Raw genomic sequence first — 17,885 nt, forward strand, 5'->3', positions numbered from 1 at the left:
TTTGAATGCTAGTAATGCTTTTAGCAAAATACTTCAACTGTTATAAATAATGTATCGAGTGCGCAGAGTTAGGAACCTGAATGCGCAGAATAAGGAGCATCGCAAAAATGAGTGCGCAGAGTTAGGAACACGGACAACCTTGTGAAAAATTAAAAATTTGCAATAAAAATCATTACTTAGTGAAGCTTTTATATTTTTTCCTTATACATGAAATCAATAAGTATTTGCTCCCAAAATTTCAGAGGATTGTGTTTTGTTTTCAATTAATTACAGCTGTTTGAAATTTGAAAATCCTTAAGTGCGCAGAGTATGGGGCCTTCACGGTAAATATCAAGTTTCATTGTAAACATGTGACGTCACTCCTATCGTACCATATACCTTCCGGACCACTAGATCATTTTTTTTTCGCAAATTTGTTCGAGGTGGATAGGAATGACGACGTCAAGTAGCTGTCATTTTTCGGAATATATCACTTTCTTAATATAGTCCACCGTGGCTGAAGCGACATACAAACGAGCTTTGATGCTTCTTTAAAGAAAATGCAGGGACAATGAAATCGAGTTCGTCCCAGCGATCATCTGAACCGATTTTGAGATGGCTGAGATGAACGCTGTCCGACATGTGTTCCCGGACACAGCTTTGTATGGGTGTTTTCTTCACCTCTCCAAAAGCTGGTGGAAGCGCATACAGCAAGTCAGGCTGTCTGGGAAATATGCCAAGAGCACTAAACTGCAATTGGCGTCCCGTCAGACTCAAGCCTTGGTCTTCTTAGATCCCGAAGAACTTGTTGAAGGATTTGCTGCGACCAGAGTAGAAACTGAAGAAGAAAGAAAGATACCTCAAACAGTTGGTTAATGCGAGAGAAATTGAAAATAGGACTCTCTTCGACCACATCCAGGGAAAAGAACAAAAAATACTGTTTTATTATCTTTTCTGGGGAATGGTACATTCTGGGGAATGTTATAGAATCGTATAAATGATAAATTTGTAAAAATCAACCTAGGCCATTGCGGTTTTTTTTTCTTAAACAACCGTGTTTTTCAAACATTCATGAGTATAGAACGAAATCCATAATGCAGAACAAAAAAAAAAGGAAAATCTTTCGTTTTTCAAAGAAATTATACTAAGGGCTTTAAAGACAACTCTAAAATCGCTATCAACAATCGCTTTTATTTTGAAAACAAGTCAATTTTATTATTTCGTAGATTTTTTCTTAGATTTTTCTCTACTAGTCCTTGATGATCTGCTCCTCGATCTATTTCTTTTCTTTTTCTTCGTTTTACTTTTCTTCCTCTCTGGCGATCGACTACGACTGCGACTGTGTCGTTTTTGTTTTTCTTCGCGACGATCACGTTCACGCGATCGATGCCTCGATCTATTACGGCTTCTGGACCGGCGGGAGCTGGAAGACCTGTTACGTGAAGAATCGGCGGATTCTCGACTACGAGATCGATTTTTACGAAGACCAGATGTGGTCGATGTTGATCTGGATTTGTGAGATGGCTGCTCGACTTCAGGAGTTTCAGACCAACGCCAATTGGCCCTTTGTTTGGCTGGTATGTCAACATCGTCCCATGACCTTAACAAGTTGAGAAATATGATTAGAGCATGGCAATTGACGATAAATGTGGACAAGACAATACCTTTCTATTAACTGCGAACGTTGGGATTGTCTCTGTGATTGCCTAGCAGATTGCAACTCTTTGAAATGGTCGTATCGGTACTTTGCGACTGGATTCACCAGCAAATGTAAGTAATTGCATGATTTGCCCTTCTGGCACCGGGATCTCTCGAAAAGCCCTAAGAATGGCAAATGATTTCAAATATGTAAACCTGCGGCAAAAAACTCTTCAGCTAATATGTAAGAAATCTGGGTTAAGGTAAATCAAACTGGTGATGGATTGAATATGATAAGATATATTATTTGTTTTGAAAAAGGATACGTCTCGATCAATTTACCACAAACGGCTGCAGTCCAGACAATGGGCGCTCGGAATTCCACGCGGAGTTGTTTCGATGCGTAAAAGCGCCCATTCATTCGTTGATAGGCTTTGGCAGCATCTCTGAGATTATTGTGAAATAATTATCTATACTACAGTTGGATGTTTCGCAGGCAAACTCACCTAACTTTTTCATACTGTACGTAGACGTTTCCTCTTAGGTGTGGTTCAAAGTTTCGAGTAACAAAAAAGCCACTTATCGGACCGAACGATTCAAACTCTTCAATAACATCCATGAAGAATTCCGTATAACTGCGATACAGCTCATCATCGTCGAATTCTATGCTGGAATCCAAACCATATTCCGGATGTTGCTGGTGATCTAGCGCCGGGTGGGCGAAAAAGTTTGGCAAAAGAAGCAGCTGGTGGTTGAAAATAGTTAATATTAGTATTTAGTTAATATTAGTATTGTTGAACATACATCTATTGGACAATATATTTACATTTTTTTCAATTTTCCATACAAAATGATCAACTTTGATAGGCTAGGAAAGAAATTTTCACATCACTTATTATAACAAGTACCATCAGTGTACCAGTATCCGCTCATGTCCCTATTTCCGCTCACTAGAGTAAAAATTGATTTTTCGTGTCAAAAATTAACATTTTTCGCACGGATATATTCCAGCAATATTAACAACTTTCAAATGAAGTCGTCTGACATTATTTTCATTTGATAAAAAATTCTTTATATTGAAAACATAAGACCTCGTGAGCGGTTATTGGGCCACTAGGAATTTGTGTGTGTTCCAATAACCGCTCATGCGAAAAATTGAACAAAATTTTAAAGAAACGTCGATTTTAGTATACAGCCTTCTTTATTACAGTAGTAGATATGGTTTGACCACAGAAAATATCAGCATAAATAACTAAATTCGAAATCATGCATTTTTTAGTAAGTTCGTCACGAAATCTGTTTACCGTGAGCGGAAATAGGAACACTTAGATGCAATAACAAATGCAATAAAATATTTATTTATAAAAGTTTTTCAAATTATTTTTACTTTGTTCCTGATTACCTATACTTGGAGCTACACTGTGACATAAAAATAGTATTGATCGACACAATAGTTATTTTATAACACACATTTGAACATATAACTTCCCTTAAATGAGCGGAATCTGGTGCACTGATGGTATTTTTACAATTTTTTTGTTTGATTTTTCTAATGACAAGTTCCATAGTAATAACGACTTGAGTTAAGTGATTGTTATAGAAAAAATAGTAAATTTATCCACGTTACAAGGAGGGTTTAAAATTTGTGTATAGATAGTAAGAGTATGGAAGGCCCGCTCCTTACCACTATTGCGTTACGAATATTTGAACGATCCCATCCTTATTCACAACTTTGTTGAAGATACCGCAAGGCGGTATAATCATTAGGGCGAAGTTCACTAGGCCGAAGATCGTTAGGCCGAATGGGTTATTAGGCAGACACATTCAAAACTTAACTGAAAACAGAAATGTTTGCTTTTTCTAGTTTAAGTCATTCGGCCTAATGTACTTCGGCCTGACGACCCAGCATCCTATGAAGCTTTTCCTTTATAAGTAGATAAAAACCGAATTTAGTACTATACCGTTTAATTCCACTAGAGTTGAAGCTTTTTTTTTCTCAGTACGACGGATTGAACTTTGTTTACATTCTCAATTTTACGCTGTCGGTGAGCAAATTAATTAAAATTTCGTGAATTATAGAAGTTTTACGGCATGTGATTGGAATTGAATTCTTCAATGAAGAAGTACGAAGGTTTTCCATAGCGAAAATAAGTGCCCGGCGATGTAAGTCACACAGGGGGCGGGAAGAAACTTGTATCATAAAGTGGTGTGACTGGTGTCGATCGTTAAGCATTTCTCTCAACTCGTGTTCGTCCATGCGATTTCGGTGAAAAAGTGCAAAGTGGATAATTGAACTGAAGTTATTTAACGAAAAACAGTAGTTTTATTGCGTTTTTGGTGTACAAATGTACAAACCATGACAGGGAGTTCTTTTTGATCCTTTGACCTTGACGCTTGCTGCTGGGCAGTGCATCAAGAAAGCCAAGTTTTTTTTCCTTTTCGGGTCGCGCGCCTATTTTTTTCTGAGTGCTTTTATATAGCCGAGCAAATGAGTGAGGCTGAGAGTGGATTGTGGCTGCACAGTGAAGGATAAAGGATCAATTGGTGAGCTCGTTTCATACTACTATTTCTAATCTATAAAATATGTATGACTGCACATTTAATCGTTACAATTGTGGGACGTAAATATGAATTTTCAACAAACTATGAATTGTTCGTCACTGTGAGTGTCGACACAAACTCTGATTCATGAATTATTTATTTTTCACATTTTTTTATTTTCAGGGGTTTTTACCTTTATTTTTGTAATTTAAAAAAAACTTTGAATGGTTCGACACTACAAGTGTAGACTTGCGAAAGGTTCACTTTATTCGACAAACTTTGGATGGTTCGCCACTGTAAGTGTCGGCATAAGAATAAGAGTGTTCTATGATGTTCCAACCAATCGAGTTTTTTGTTTCTTTTCAAATAAGTAAAATATAATAACACATGCTTTCGTCCTGACAGCTGTAGGAATGTTACATTTAGGTATTTGTTCGACAAACTTTGAATGGTTCGTCACCTCAAGTGTCGGCATAATTTTCCACTACATAGAAATTGTTCATATCAAATGAAAATATTATATTTACAAATAAGCATGTATATATCTCACAAATCATTATTTATCATGGTCTAATCGCTTATCAAAGTGAATCCTGTGACCCAACGATCCTTCCCATTAACAAACATCCCTCCCAGTAACCTTTGTGGAGATGCAGAGGCAAACACGGTCTCCAAATAGCAAAGGTTACACACTAACATTCCTTCCCCAAATCCCACCTGACTGCAAGGACGTGGCCGGCACCGTTATTGACCCTGTATAAATAGAGGCACTGAATTATGCACATTGAAGAAGATTATGGCCGATCCCAGCCGAACTTCTAGTTGATTCTTTGTGCATTTTCACTGACTTCGGTCAATCACGGAATAGCAACCATTGATATGTGTAGTCAGTCTAAGCTAAGCTAAGCTACAAATGTACAAACCATGACAGGCTTTTCAGGTTATTCTAGTGCTATACTGCCCATAATCGCATAACAGTCCCATGTCGACTTTTGACCGATTTGCGTTTTTTGCATAAATCAACTCAACATCGTCAGAAGATCGATAAAAACTGCTAAAAAAGTAGCCTTTGTTCCTAACTTGTACAAAAACCAACCCCATTTGTGTTGTCCCATCTTGAAAATATTCGCATAACAGTCACATAAAAGTCCGTATCACTGGCTCAGAATGGGTACCACTTCTAGTACTACATTCAGACTCTCGATATTCACTGAGTGTAGCGAAGTTAAGGGAAATCAATTATACAGTGAAACCTCCATGAGTCGATGTTCTATGTCTTAATATCGACTCATGGAACCATACTTAAACAAAATTTCATGGTAACTATGATGATTCGCTCAAACAGCTTTCCAAAGCATTTCTGTTCCATGACTCGATATCGACTCATGGAGGTTTGACTGTATTTAATACACGCTTGCTTACGACATTGTAAATGTCATGTATTCACGTTGTTTTGAAAATATTTTTAAATTAGTGGATATCACACATAATTATGTATATTCAATTACGATGCATTACAAATTTTCATTTTAAATAAGGCTTATACAAATATTAATCTTCTTTTATGTCCGTAGTTAATCATTTGGGTGGTAAAAGGGGAATAAAAACAAATGAGTAACAAAAAATAAAATAAAATAAAATAAAGTTCATTTTACATGTTTTATTTAAATTTTGTAATGATTCTTTGCTGGTGCTCAGGAATATCGAACTAAAACTTAGTTTTGCTTTTTTCGATAACTGGTAAAATTGACTTAAGGAGTACTTGCTTGTAAGTGTGCAAAATAAAAACTTTTCAATGCAAAAACAAGATTTCCATATAAAAACAATCAGCAACCTGCTTCATCTGCTAATTGGGAGAATACAGAAAGACTTTGGCTCGGCACATTCCACGAGCCACTGTATTTTAGATCTGCGGTCAAGGCTTACAGAAGTTGCCTGAAAAATTTGTTTCGTCATTCTGGATCTCCCATATAACAGATTAGCTAGGTTGTTCTGGAACATCTCGAATCATTTCCATCGGATTCCATTTCCGCATTATCCAAAAGATGATCATCTGGGTCTCTCATGACTGGGACTCATGACTGTAAGCGCATTCCACATCATAACGTTTGTTTTGAGAAATCATTCAATCCGATGTTTTTTTTTATCTGGTGATTCATCCATGGACATACAGTATACTATTCGTAACTCGTTATTCCGTATCTCGATATCGAGTTATAGAATGTGTAGTAAATGTGGGTTTTCATGGATACCTCGATGGCCCCTTCAACCAAAGTTACCCTGATTTTGTGTTCTTTAACACTATATTTCCCTAACTCGATAGTCGCCTTAATATCGAGTTACTGAGAGTTGACTGTACTACAATAACTAAATTTTTACGGCCAAAGAACATAAATACCAAATGAAACAATCAGTGCATTAATAACAATGAGTGTTTTAGTAGCTGTCGAACGAGCCGATGAACATGATGGGACTGGTATGCAATTACATTGGTATATTATATTGTATATAATCGCATAACAGTCTCGCTGCGATTTTTGTGCATTTTAAGGCAAATTTTCAACTTGAATTCAAAAGAAATTTATTAGGTTTGTTCGTGTACTCAACAAACAGTGATATGTAGCAATTTAACACATTTTAGGCCAAATAAAGACTCAAAATGGAGCGAAATTGTTTCCACATTTCAATCGTCTTTTTCTCAGTTTGTCGTTTTCCAACATGAGACTGTTGTGCAAAGAGGGGCAGTATAGGCAGGTGCCATGCTACAATCATCATCATTAACATAATTTGCCTCTGAAATTTTGATTTGGGTTCTAACGCCAGTAATTCGCCACCCAGTGTTGATTCGTGTTAAGAGGAAAATAACCATCATCGTTTTGAAAATTTTCAAAACCAGTTTTTTTACTCAAAATCGAAGCAATTTTCATGAAAATCTATCATTGCACTGCACTTGCTATCTCTATTGCGATGATAGATTTTCATGAAGATATCTTTAAATTTGAACGAAAAAACTGGTTTTCAATTGTTGATGATTGCTGATGATTGAATGATGGATTCTTGAGCCTTAAGGCGAAGTAGGCCGTCATTGAAATTTGTATGCGTCGTTGATGATTGTTTCTTAACATGTCACAATTCTGGACAAACATTTGAAAAGGGCCCAAGAGGTCTTGAGCCTTTTTTTAGAAACGTTGTTGTTGAGCCCTTTTTAGCCCGCCCACGCAAACTAACCACTATCAGAAAGATTAGTGTTAGCTCTTCCTGATAGTGGTATTGGTGAGCGTGATCGAGTTGAATTGGGCTCAACAGCATCTTGCAAAGCCAATGTTTACCAATGTCGATGTGCCCTTTTGAAATGTTTGTCCAGAATTTTGAGTTAAAGAAAATTGGTTGGTATTGCACTGACGTAACTGAAAAAGTATCAGCATGCTTTATGTACGTCGGCGCATATAGTGATACTTTTCCAGATCAATATGAACTATGTGGACTGAGTTTTATCACTTTCAAATTGTGAGCAACAATGTCAACATGGCTGCCAAAACGAATGACGGGCTACTTAGCCTTAAAAGTAATCGGTAATAGATCGCAAAAAGAAAAAATAGAAACAACAAATACCGCGTTCTTTAATTCGGTTTGTTAGAGAAAAGTGCTTTAATGTGAAACAAAACGTCGTGAAATTCAAGGCATTGAAAAAATGGCTTTTGTGTGGTGTAATTACCGTGAAGGCCCCATACTCTGCGCAGTTAAGACTTTTCAAATTTCAAACAGCTGTAATTAATTGAAAACAAAACACAATAGTCTGAAATTTTGGGAGCAAATACTTATTGATCTTATGTATAAGGAAAAAATATAAAAGTTTCACTAAGTAATGATTTTTATTGCAAATTTTTATTTTTTCTTAAGGGTGTCCGTGTTCCTAACTCTGCGCACTCATTTTTGCAATGCTCCTTATTCTGCGCATTTAGGTTCCTAACTCTGCGCACTCGATAAACTATTTATAACAGTTGAAGTATTTTAGTAAAAGCATTACTAGCAGTTGAACTCTGAATTAATCTTCATTTTCTTGCTTTATACGGCATTACGTCCCTAGTGGAGCGTGGAATGTCTCTAACAAAGAAGTTTACTAAATGAAGTGAATTTTTTTTTTTTTTGTCGGTAGCGATAGGGGTAGTACTGGCACTCTTAATCTGCCCTAAGCTCCTTCCCAGCATTTGCTTTTATAAGCCTCTATTGCGTTCATCACACAGACGTTCCTAAGCAATGTTGCTCAAATGGTCACTGTGTACGCTAGCAGCAATCAGCCCTTGCCGTAGTTTTGCAGTCTAGTAGTTCAAAATACTATCAAACTATGATAAGGCCTGAATTGCTACTAGAGTGGTTAAAGTGAAGAACGAAATAGTTTTATTAAAAGGTCCTCATTCCCCATTTCATTTCATCACACACTATCGTCACTTTTATTTTCGACACTATCACGTATATCACCGATTATCACTCATCAACTTTCGTAATACACTTCAGATATACTTTCTATTATATCACTTTTCACATCACACCATTTTCATATAAATCTGTTAGCATTACCATCTGTTAGCATTACTAAGTAATTTAAAAATATTCAATTTAAATGTATCATTATTTTTGTTGCTGTAGAGTCATTACTATTCAAACTACGATTTAGCACTATGATCAAGAAAGTTACATTAAAAAAAATCAATTCGATCCATTCTTCTGCACTCGCTGTCATTATGTATTAATACTTTTATCATGCACGTTTGAAGAACTAGGCAATTAAGTTTATATTCAGAAAAATGATTGCACAATGTATTATGGCCATTATTAAATTAGTAGAGTTCACATCATTATTATTATATTTTTAACAAAATTATCAGAATCACTTCACCTTAATTTTCAAATTTTCATCACTATAGATTTAATTATAAAATCACTATTAGCACCTTCACAATCACTAAATTTAATAACGACGAGTGTAACGCACAGTTCCACCAAACACCCATTCTTATGTTGCATTATAAAACGATTGATCACACGTTGGCTTCGAAACTTAACCACTGATTAGTACAAAGGATGCTACAGCTCGTGTAAACGAATTGAAACATCAAACAACCAGCACTGGTTTATAAGTAACTAATGAGCCCTGGCGGTCCCTCCGTTCGAAGAGGACCTGATAATATGCCGAAACATATTAACAGATCCTCCGCCTGAATGCAGCCGTTTCATGATAAATCATGAACCGTTGGAGGTGTGCCAAAGTATTGGGAAGGTGATATGTTTCACAGACGGGTATTATTATGGTGCACCTTCTACTTTGGCACCGTCAAACCCTGTGATCGTGGCCAGGGAAGTTTACTAAATGAAGTGAATTTTATCTATAATTCAATCCATGATAATTACTATTAATGAATGCCATTAAGTGCAACTCTCAAAATAATCGAAATCATTATCACCCTTATCCTTGTTTACGGCGGATCCAACTTTCGATCGAATCCATTTGATTTTGCTAGCGTAAACGAGAATGCGAATCGCTTTTCGATCGAAAGCGCATTCGAACGTAAACAAGAATAGGGGTGTATATGGTTTCCAAAACATGTAATTAACTTAGTTTTCTAAAATCTAAACCAACATACAAAAATGGTACAAACTACGTCTTTTTGCGTTCACCCTTGGCGTGTAAAGGAAAATTAGCTTGGACTGTTTATTATGTTATTTTCACTAGAAAATATAAAAATCAAATTTTCTTTGGTTCGGTTCGGGTCCGATTAATGAACGATTCCTATTGCAGATCAATAACAGTACTTTATGGGCGTTTCCATATAGCAAATACGATTAAACCTCGATGTTCAATTTCTCGATATTGACTCATGGAACTATACAAAAAATCTAAATTATTTATTGCATGGTTAGGGAGCATTCAAAAATTACGTCCATCATTGAGGGGAGGAAGAGTCTATGAAAATGTGACAATGCATGCATTAGGTACTGTAAAAAAATTGCGACAGGGATTGAGGGGACGGAGTGTAGAAATCCTTAAAATATGATGGACGTCATTTTTTAATCTTCCCTTACTATGATGGTCCCCTCAAACCATTTTCCAAAGCATTTCTATTCCATATCACGATGGTGTCGACAAGTCGATGGTTCCCTTCAATATCGACCTCTGGAGGATTGATTGTTTGTTGAAAATAACGTTTTATAACTGCTGCGCATAGTAAGGAACATAGTTGAAAAATGGTTCCTTACTATGCGCACGTAAGAAGAATAAGAAAATGAAGAAAACAAAAGTTGCACTTTACCAGTGATGATTGCTCGATAAATAAACTAGTGCCTACGTATTAAAAATCTGAAATATATTATCTTTAATTTGCTTCAAATGACTTAAGTGATGAGGTACTCCCTTAGCATTTTTGCTAACGGGCAGTCAATTTGTACGTTTTTCAATATTTTTAAAGCTATTTTATTTTTTATTTAAGTAATAAACGTAAATTTGTCAAGAGAGTTCTTCGCCTACTTTTTTATTACTATTGTAGCAATATATGAAAAAAAAAAAATGTAAACAAAAATTTAAGTATTTTACCAGATTTTGGTAAAAGTGCGCAGAGTTAGGAGCTGCGCAGAGTTAGGGGCCCTCACGGTACGAACGAATGCGCGGCAAAGGTGAAAGCCAGGAATAAAAGGATGTGTGCGAATCTTTTTAAAAAATATTTTAGAATGCTGCTCAAGATTCTATTATAATTGTACCTAGGACTCTCAAACACCTTGTCTTCAAGTTTGATGGATTTCAACTAACTTGGCCATTTTTATGACTCACATTGGCATGATTGAAAAGACACCCCTGCCGAAGGGAACCTAAAGTACCAATAATTGGATCCGGCTCCCAATTCAGAGGAAAAATAGTAATACGTTTTTTCTGTTCACAGCTATACTGCCGTGAATCGCAAGTCAGTCCCATCTGTAAAAAGTAGGCATTGAGAAAATGGGCTGTGAAGTTTTCAAACTCGTTTTCCATACGAATATTCAAATAATTCCAGAGGATTATAACATGTTCCAATCTTAATGAAACTTTCACAACTTGCTTTTCACTACGATATATTTCCGAGAAAAATATAAAGATTATCAAAACACGTTACATTTTTGTGTTTCACGGTGCGAAAGTCTGTAGTGGGACTGATATGCGATTACTCTTCATTATGGGACAATTTGACTTGCTGTTTTTTTCTTATTTTTTTTGAACAAATCATATCATTTCATTAGTGCTGCTGAAAGAGCATTGGGAGAGATGTTGAAAACTGAACTCAACTCAATTTTGACGAAAAAGCAGATGGGACTGACTTGCGATTCACGGCATACTGCCCATAAACGCATAATTGTCCCATGTGAATAGGAAATCCAGCAAACATGGGACTGACATGCGTTTATGGGCAGTATAGGTACGGTTTGACAGTTGTTTGTATACCATCCCATGAATAATTATAGGAGCATATAAAATAAATCGTCATGTAATCTTGTAACTGCAATTGACATATAAGATACCATACTTGTTTAAAAATATAAAATGTTACCAAGTTTTTGAGTACCCGAATGTTGATTTTCCTTTCTTGGTTTTCGATCGAATGAATAAAGCTTGAGGCTGAGAAAAATCATTGCTTGGGTTAAAAAATAGTGGTTTTCAGTATATCCTACAATTATCCCGGGATCATCGGTAAATTTTTCAAATCTTGGGATTTTTTCTCGCGGGTTGGCACGGGATCGACATTCTAGGTCAGGCTTGCCCAACCTTTTTGATCAGCGGACCAAATCTCAAAAATAAAATTGTGTGGCTGGTTAAATTTTCCAACGTTGTCCAAAAATCGAGTCAAGCAGTACGGTCGTTTGGGGTCGTCCATAAACCACGTGGTCATCTATGGGGGGAGGGAGGCTATCTGATCAAAAATCATCGGTCCATACATGTTTGCGCGGACCAAAGACCACAGGTAAAAATGCCTAGCTTTCTAAACTGAATAAATAAAACTGCTACGTTGGTCTCCACCTTTGCAGCCTCTTTCGTTATCTGCAATATTCAGATAAATTTCGCTTATTTGTAAATTTAATCATAAAGTGCTGATAAAACACAAAAAAATCAATTTAACATTTAACATTTGTAGAGGAATCCACTAGAATAGTTTTCAATATTTCTCGTCAGAAAAGAACTGCGGTATTCCATAAAAAACACAGAAATTTAGGGCGCATGTCTCGACATAGAAATTTCATGTTGCGTTGATATAAAATAATTCACCATATTTTCCCAAACCTTTTTGAATATGATAAGTGATGTTTGTTTCACATAAATGACTTTGTGAGCGGATTCTATTATTGACATTTTTATGGTCATATTTCCTGAAAATTGTTATCCTTCAAATTGTTAGATGCTTCAAATCTTAGACTTAAAATGATTCAGCTTTGGAAAATTCCAATCAAATTTAAAATGTTTAATTCCAAACTGCTACTAACTGGGGATCGCACCCCACAGATTGGAATACTATGCTATAGGTTAGGGACGGTTCAAATATGACGTCCATCGTTTTTCGGGATTCCTAGACCCCCCCTCCCCCCTGTGTCACGCCTAATACACGCACTGTCACACTTTCATAGACCCCCCCCCTCCCCTAAATGATGGACGTCATTTTTGGATGACCCCTTAACAGGCTTCGATATCAGCCCAGCATAGATCTAACTTGAGATGTACTGAATATTCGGCTGGCCGAATATCTCGATTATTTTGCCGAATATTGAAATTGGTTATAGGCCGAATAGTGACTGAATAATAACATAATAAACAAAATTGTAACAAAACATTATGTTTCACACGAAGGGAAATTAAAAATATATCAAATAATTTATTCAAGTGATGATACATTGATGCCAAATGTTTGAAAATGTGAGAATTTTTCCGTTTCACGGCATTACAGCGACTAGGATGCTGCTCAATACACACGCCATTCTCTGCAAACCAATTTTTCACTCATCTTGCATGGGTTGTAAGGTACTGCTTGTAATTTTATTTTTAAACTACGACAAACCAATTGACAGGACTTACAATACTTTCAATATTTTTTGCGGCACCTACTGATCACGTTCTTCCTTTATTATGAAAGTAAATGGTCTGTGGTATATTAGCTCCAATTTATATAAAGCACTTCCAGAAGTCGGATGAGGAATCAAGGCGCGTATTAACCTAGTTTCTTAAGAAATGAAATGGATCAGAAATGCCATCATTAACGTACAACACCCTAACTTAAGAAATACAAATGCTCTGAACTTAAGAATTTTGAAAAATAGAAAACGTTGCAAATATATTGTCCTATACTGTGTCTATGATGAAACTCACCTCGCTAAGTCCAGGAATTGCATGGTCGGAGGAACACCTGACGCCGAACCGGCAAGCACCAACTTTCCCGAAAAATACACAAGGATTTCGATCTGGCCTCGAATGACTGGACTCACGCAACACCGGCAAATGATCATCTATGCCCACTAAATATTCAGCAAACATCCGTTCCCGTTCCTGTTGCTTCTTCAGGAATTCCTGCAACAGACGCTCCTTTTCTGCCTTGGCCGCTTTAGCTTTCATTTCCATTTCTTCGAACTCCTTTCTTATCCGGTCTCGCTTCTCCTTCTCGTCCCGTTGTTCTTCCTCTAATTTTTGGCGCTTTTCGGCAAACAAGGATTGAGCCTCCTTTTCGCGGTCCAGCCAAAGAGCGTTCTCAAAACGGCGCCGTTCCTCTTCCCATTCGGATGCCATTCGTTCTAGTTGCTCCCTTTCCCGAAGATACATAACGTAGTCCGGATCCGCTAACCTGAGCGCTTCCGCTTTGGCTTCTGCAGCGTCCCGGTGTTGGGCCAGTTTCTGCCGGATCTTCTTGCGTCGGGTTTTCTTTATGTATTTTCTCCATTGTTTACGACTGCCAAGAAACAAATCGTTACTACCCATAAAACCACTACTCAAACCTTTATCCGTATACTTCATAGCCATTATTTGATCAGAAATACGCACAAATTCAATTAAAATATAAATTTCACTGGAAAAAATTACGTTCTTACTGCAAAGCCGATAGTTTGTAAATAAATCACTGTCAGTCAGATGGAGATGGATTCTAAAGTCATGTCGATAAGTCGATATAATCTGCGGTCGATATAAATTTGCCCACACGGAGAAAACAGAGAAATGGGAAAAATATGAATTAATTATTAATTATATAAATTAGCAGTGAAGTTTTACTTGTAATTAAAATTTGACAAGTTATTTCCCCTTTGGTCCTAACTCTAGAGCATGGTGTAAACTTGACAGCTCAAAAGTTAATTTCTGCTCCCGGTAATTTAGGAATAACTATCGCCTCTCAACTTTGTTCTGATATACTACTCGACTGTCAAAACTCAAATGGGTCGACTGCGAACCATGTGAGGGGAAAATAACTACCAAAACGTTACACACTCAATCACGATTTGCTTGTTCGGTAATTTTTAATACTGGTTACGAATTGTAAATCATAAAAAATACCGAACGTTTAGCTTTTTGATTGAAAACTTCTGATGTTCAGTAATAATTTTTACTTTTTACTGAACTACGGTAGCTGTCAGACCCAATTTTGCTACATTACCGAACAGGCCGAAAAGTCAGTAAAAACAATTACCGACTATTCAGTAGTTGATGTTTTTTACTGACTTGTCGTTTAAATCAAATCAAAACAAACAGATGCGCATGCGGGAAAGTGTCAAATGAAAATCTCCTGCTGTAAAATCGTACGGCGCCGGGAGACACGGCTATGACAACCAAACTGTTCATGCACCTATTTTGCGCTTTCTCGTGGTAAGTAGTCGAAATTTAGTGAGAAACTTAATCATTCTAAGCAACCAAAAGGCTCCGCTAAGGACGATTTAACTGCTTACGTTGGTGCATTCGGTTGGTTTCCATACAAGAGGTAAATTCATCTGCATTATTGAGTTTGCCTCTTGTATGCAAACCAACCAAATAATGATTTTGTCACACATTTTTCGATTGCTTCCACTGAGATATGAGCATACCGTAGATGTTTATTCGCACGAAAAATGCATATCGATGTCCATGTTATATATGTATATCTTTATAAATAAAAATGGAATTGTGTTTGTATGTCACAAAATGGCTTACGAACGGGTCAACGGATTTGAATGATTCTTTCTCAGTTTTGTTCGTCAAGGGTTCCGACGTGTTTGTGTGTATAAAAATCCCAGGACATTCACCGGGAAAGTTAAAAAAACGAGCGCGAACGAAACTGTCATTTCATATGGGACGATCAATTTTTCAATATTTATCTATATAAATAAAAATAGAACGGTGTTTGTATGTCACGAAATGGCTCAAGAACGGGCTAACGGATTTTCATGAATCCTTCACAGTTGAATTCGTTAAGGGTTCCGACGTGTTCGTGTGTATAAAAAGCAAAGGATATTTAACGGGAAAGTTGAAAAAACAGGAGTGAACAGAACTTCCATTTTGCACGGGGCATTTCATGGCGTTTTTCAACAGCCTTCTTGTTGGCAAGACGAAGTTTGCCGGGACTACTAGTAAATAAATAAAAATGGAATGGTGTTTGTATGTCACGAAATTGATTACGAACGGGTCAACGGATTTGAACGATTTTTTCTCAGTTTTGTTCGTCAAGGGTTCCGATGTGTTTGGGTGCAAGAAATCCCAGGATATTCACCGGGAAAGTTGAAAAAACGAGCGCGAACGAAACTGTCATTTTATATGGGACGATCAAAAGCGTTTTTCAGCAGCCAACTTGATGGCAAGACGAAGTTTATAAATAAAAATGGAATGGTGTTTGTATGTCACGAAATGGCTTTAGAACGGGCTATTGGATTTTGAAAATTCTTTCAAAGTTATATTCCTGAAGTGTTCCGACGTGTTTGTATGTATAAAAAGTCCATTATATTCACCAGGAAAATCGGTAAAACATGAGTGAACGGGATTGTAATTGTGTATGGGATGTTTCATTGCGCTTTTTAACGGCCTACTTAATGGCAAGACGAAGTTTTGAATAAAATTTAATTACAGTCGAAGCTCGTTATAACGACAACTTTTATAACGACAAAAGCTCTCTATAGCGACATTTTTCGATCCCATGAAACACATTTCGATGTTATAACTATTCTCTATAACGACTTTTCTCTATTGCGACGGTCCCTTGCGATGTCGTTATAACGCGCTTCGACTGTATTATTTAATGTGCTTCCGTTGAGATAAAACAAAATCAAATTTATTGTCAAAAACTTTATAATTTTCTTAATTTGCGGCCACATGATTTTCCACATTCTTGAATGGGGAGCTTTGCTTCTCGAATATTTTTATAAAGTTGGCACTTCTGCTAGCGCTGGTTTTCTATTGTAATAAGTAGATTATTTGACTTTGTAGATCACCCCCTCCCCAAAGGGTTTATTCACAAATTTCCTAACACTGAAAATGGTCATTTATGACTCCCACCCACCCCCTCGTAACACATTATGTATGAATATTTTTCGAATTTTATATGAGCTGTTATTTTACGGACACCCACCCACCCCCTTCAGCGTTATGAAATTTGTGAATAAGCCCAAATAAAGGATGGCATTTTTGAATGTTCCCTTAGGTAGCTTGAGGGTCCAATAAAAACTTGTTCATGAACTGTTGAACATGAAAATGTAGTTATAAGCCTGTGCATGCTATAAAACGTTTGACTTTTACTGTGCGCTCTGTTTTCAAGTTGCCCGTGAGAGAGAGCGTGACAGCACCAACACACGGCGCACAGTAAAAGTCATGAGAACAAAAGAATTTATGGCACGTACAGAGGCTCATTTGCGAGAAGCCGAAGTTTTGGTTGATTGGGCAATATGATCAATGTCTATGCTCTACAAAGGTTTCCAATATCTTTGGGAGAATTCTACAAGGGGAGTATGCGAATCCGAGATGACCAAAATTCTTTCCATCTGATTCACAAGCAGCGCATAATGAGATTTTAGTAGTGTCTGGAAATGGTAGCCTCAAAATTAGGTATTTATTTTGAACAACATTTCAGTAATATAATAATCACAATTAAGAAGAAAGTAACATCCATGAACAATACAATTATTTTTAAATTTTGCATTTGTTTTTTTTTATGGTGACAACGTTGTATTCGCTGGTGTCGTAACATAATTAATCATACTTTGATTGCAAGGTTGTGACTGATTGAGGCTGAATTGAACAAGAATGACGAGATAGGTGGTAGCTGCACCAACAAGCTGAAATATAAAAAAGAGAATCATGAATCACGTTTCAGTTACAATTTTTTGCACAATACAACTTACCGTAAAAAGCAAGGTGAAATCAAGCTTGAAAAAGCCATAAGCGGTAAATGCCACTTTCCGGTGGGTCATTTGCAGTGAAAGGTTGGTTAACTGTAGAAATAAGAAAGACATTTATGATATATTGTACAACAATGTTTAAGGTGCTACGTTTGATTGCCTGTCATATTCCTTCATATGTTATTGAAAGTTATAAGATGTGTTACAAGTCTTGTTTTTTTAGTTGTATGTTGTCGAATCAAGATACTAAAAATTCTCGGGGCAGATTTATACTACGCGAAAGAAGTAAGTTAAAGGTGGCAGAAATTATTTATGGGCCACCCTAGTATAAGGTACCGCGGGGCAAGTGGGTAAATGAGGTATGTGAAAATAAT

The 17,885-nt window shown here is 36.7% G+C and overlaps 2 protein-coding genes across 4 annotated transcripts in view; both read right to left on the minus strand.

Moving 5' to 3' along the window:
* Positions 1 to 1,135: 1,135 nt before the first annotated feature.
* Positions 1,136 to 14,295, minus strand: LOC5579442 (U2 small nuclear ribonucleoprotein auxiliary factor 35 kDa subunit-related protein 2). 2 transcript variants are annotated; one of them, XM_021845163.1, is made up of 6 exons: positions 14,172 to 14,295; positions 13,538 to 14,111; positions 2,124 to 2,362; positions 1,960 to 2,063; positions 1,644 to 1,800; positions 1,136 to 1,579 (listed from the first exon to the last, which is right to left on the minus strand). In XM_021845163.1, the coding sequence occupies exons 1-6, from the start codon at positions 14,180 to 14,182 to the stop codon at positions 1,195 to 1,197; spliced, it is 1,470 nt and encodes a 489-aa protein (XP_021700855.1). In that variant the 5' UTR covers positions 14,183 to 14,295; the 3' UTR covers positions 1,136 to 1,194. The 2 variants fall into 2 exon arrangements, with proteins under 2 accessions (XP_021700855.1, XP_021700857.1); XM_021845165.1 differs by having other exon boundaries at positions 1,150 to 1,579; positions 1,644 to 1,854; positions 1,944 to 2,063.
* Positions 14,296 to 16,975: 2,680 nt separating this feature from the next.
* LOC5574306 (putative gustatory receptor 28a) overlaps positions 16,976 to 17,885 on the minus strand; it is a 41,397-nt gene continuing 40,487 nt past the window's right edge. The window contains exons 3-4 of one of the 2 annotated variants that reach the window (XM_011495278.2): positions 17,515 to 17,604; positions 16,976 to 17,448 (exon numbers count right to left, since the gene is read on the minus strand). In XM_011495278.2, coding sequence (XP_011493580.2) covers positions 17,323 to 17,448; positions 17,515 to 17,604 — 216 coding nt within the window. In that variant the 3' untranslated portion in view covers positions 16,976 to 17,322. The remainder of the gene's footprint in view (positions 17,449 to 17,514; positions 17,605 to 17,885) is intronic. The other variant, XM_001655037.3, reaches the window with a different exon arrangement.

The sequence above is a fragment of the Aedes aegypti genome, chromosome 2, assembly GCF_002204515.2.
Source record: "Aedes aegypti strain LVP_AGWG chromosome 2, AaegL5.0 Primary Assembly, whole genome shotgun sequence".
Lineage (NCBI taxonomy): Eukaryota > Metazoa > Arthropoda > Insecta > Diptera > Culicidae > Aedes > Aedes aegypti.

Bases quoted from the DNA above. Each gene is read 5' to 3' on its own strand.
- LOC5579442 (XM_021845163.1), bottom strand. The intron at 2,363-13,537 runs GTGAGTTTCATC...TTCAACCACCAG, and splicing joins CAATTCCTGGACTTAGCGAG to CTGCTTCTTTTGCCAAACTT. The intron at 1,580-1,643 runs GTATTGTCTTGT...CAACTTGTTAAG, and splicing joins CGTTCGCAGTTAATAGAAAG to GTCATGGGACGATGTTGACA.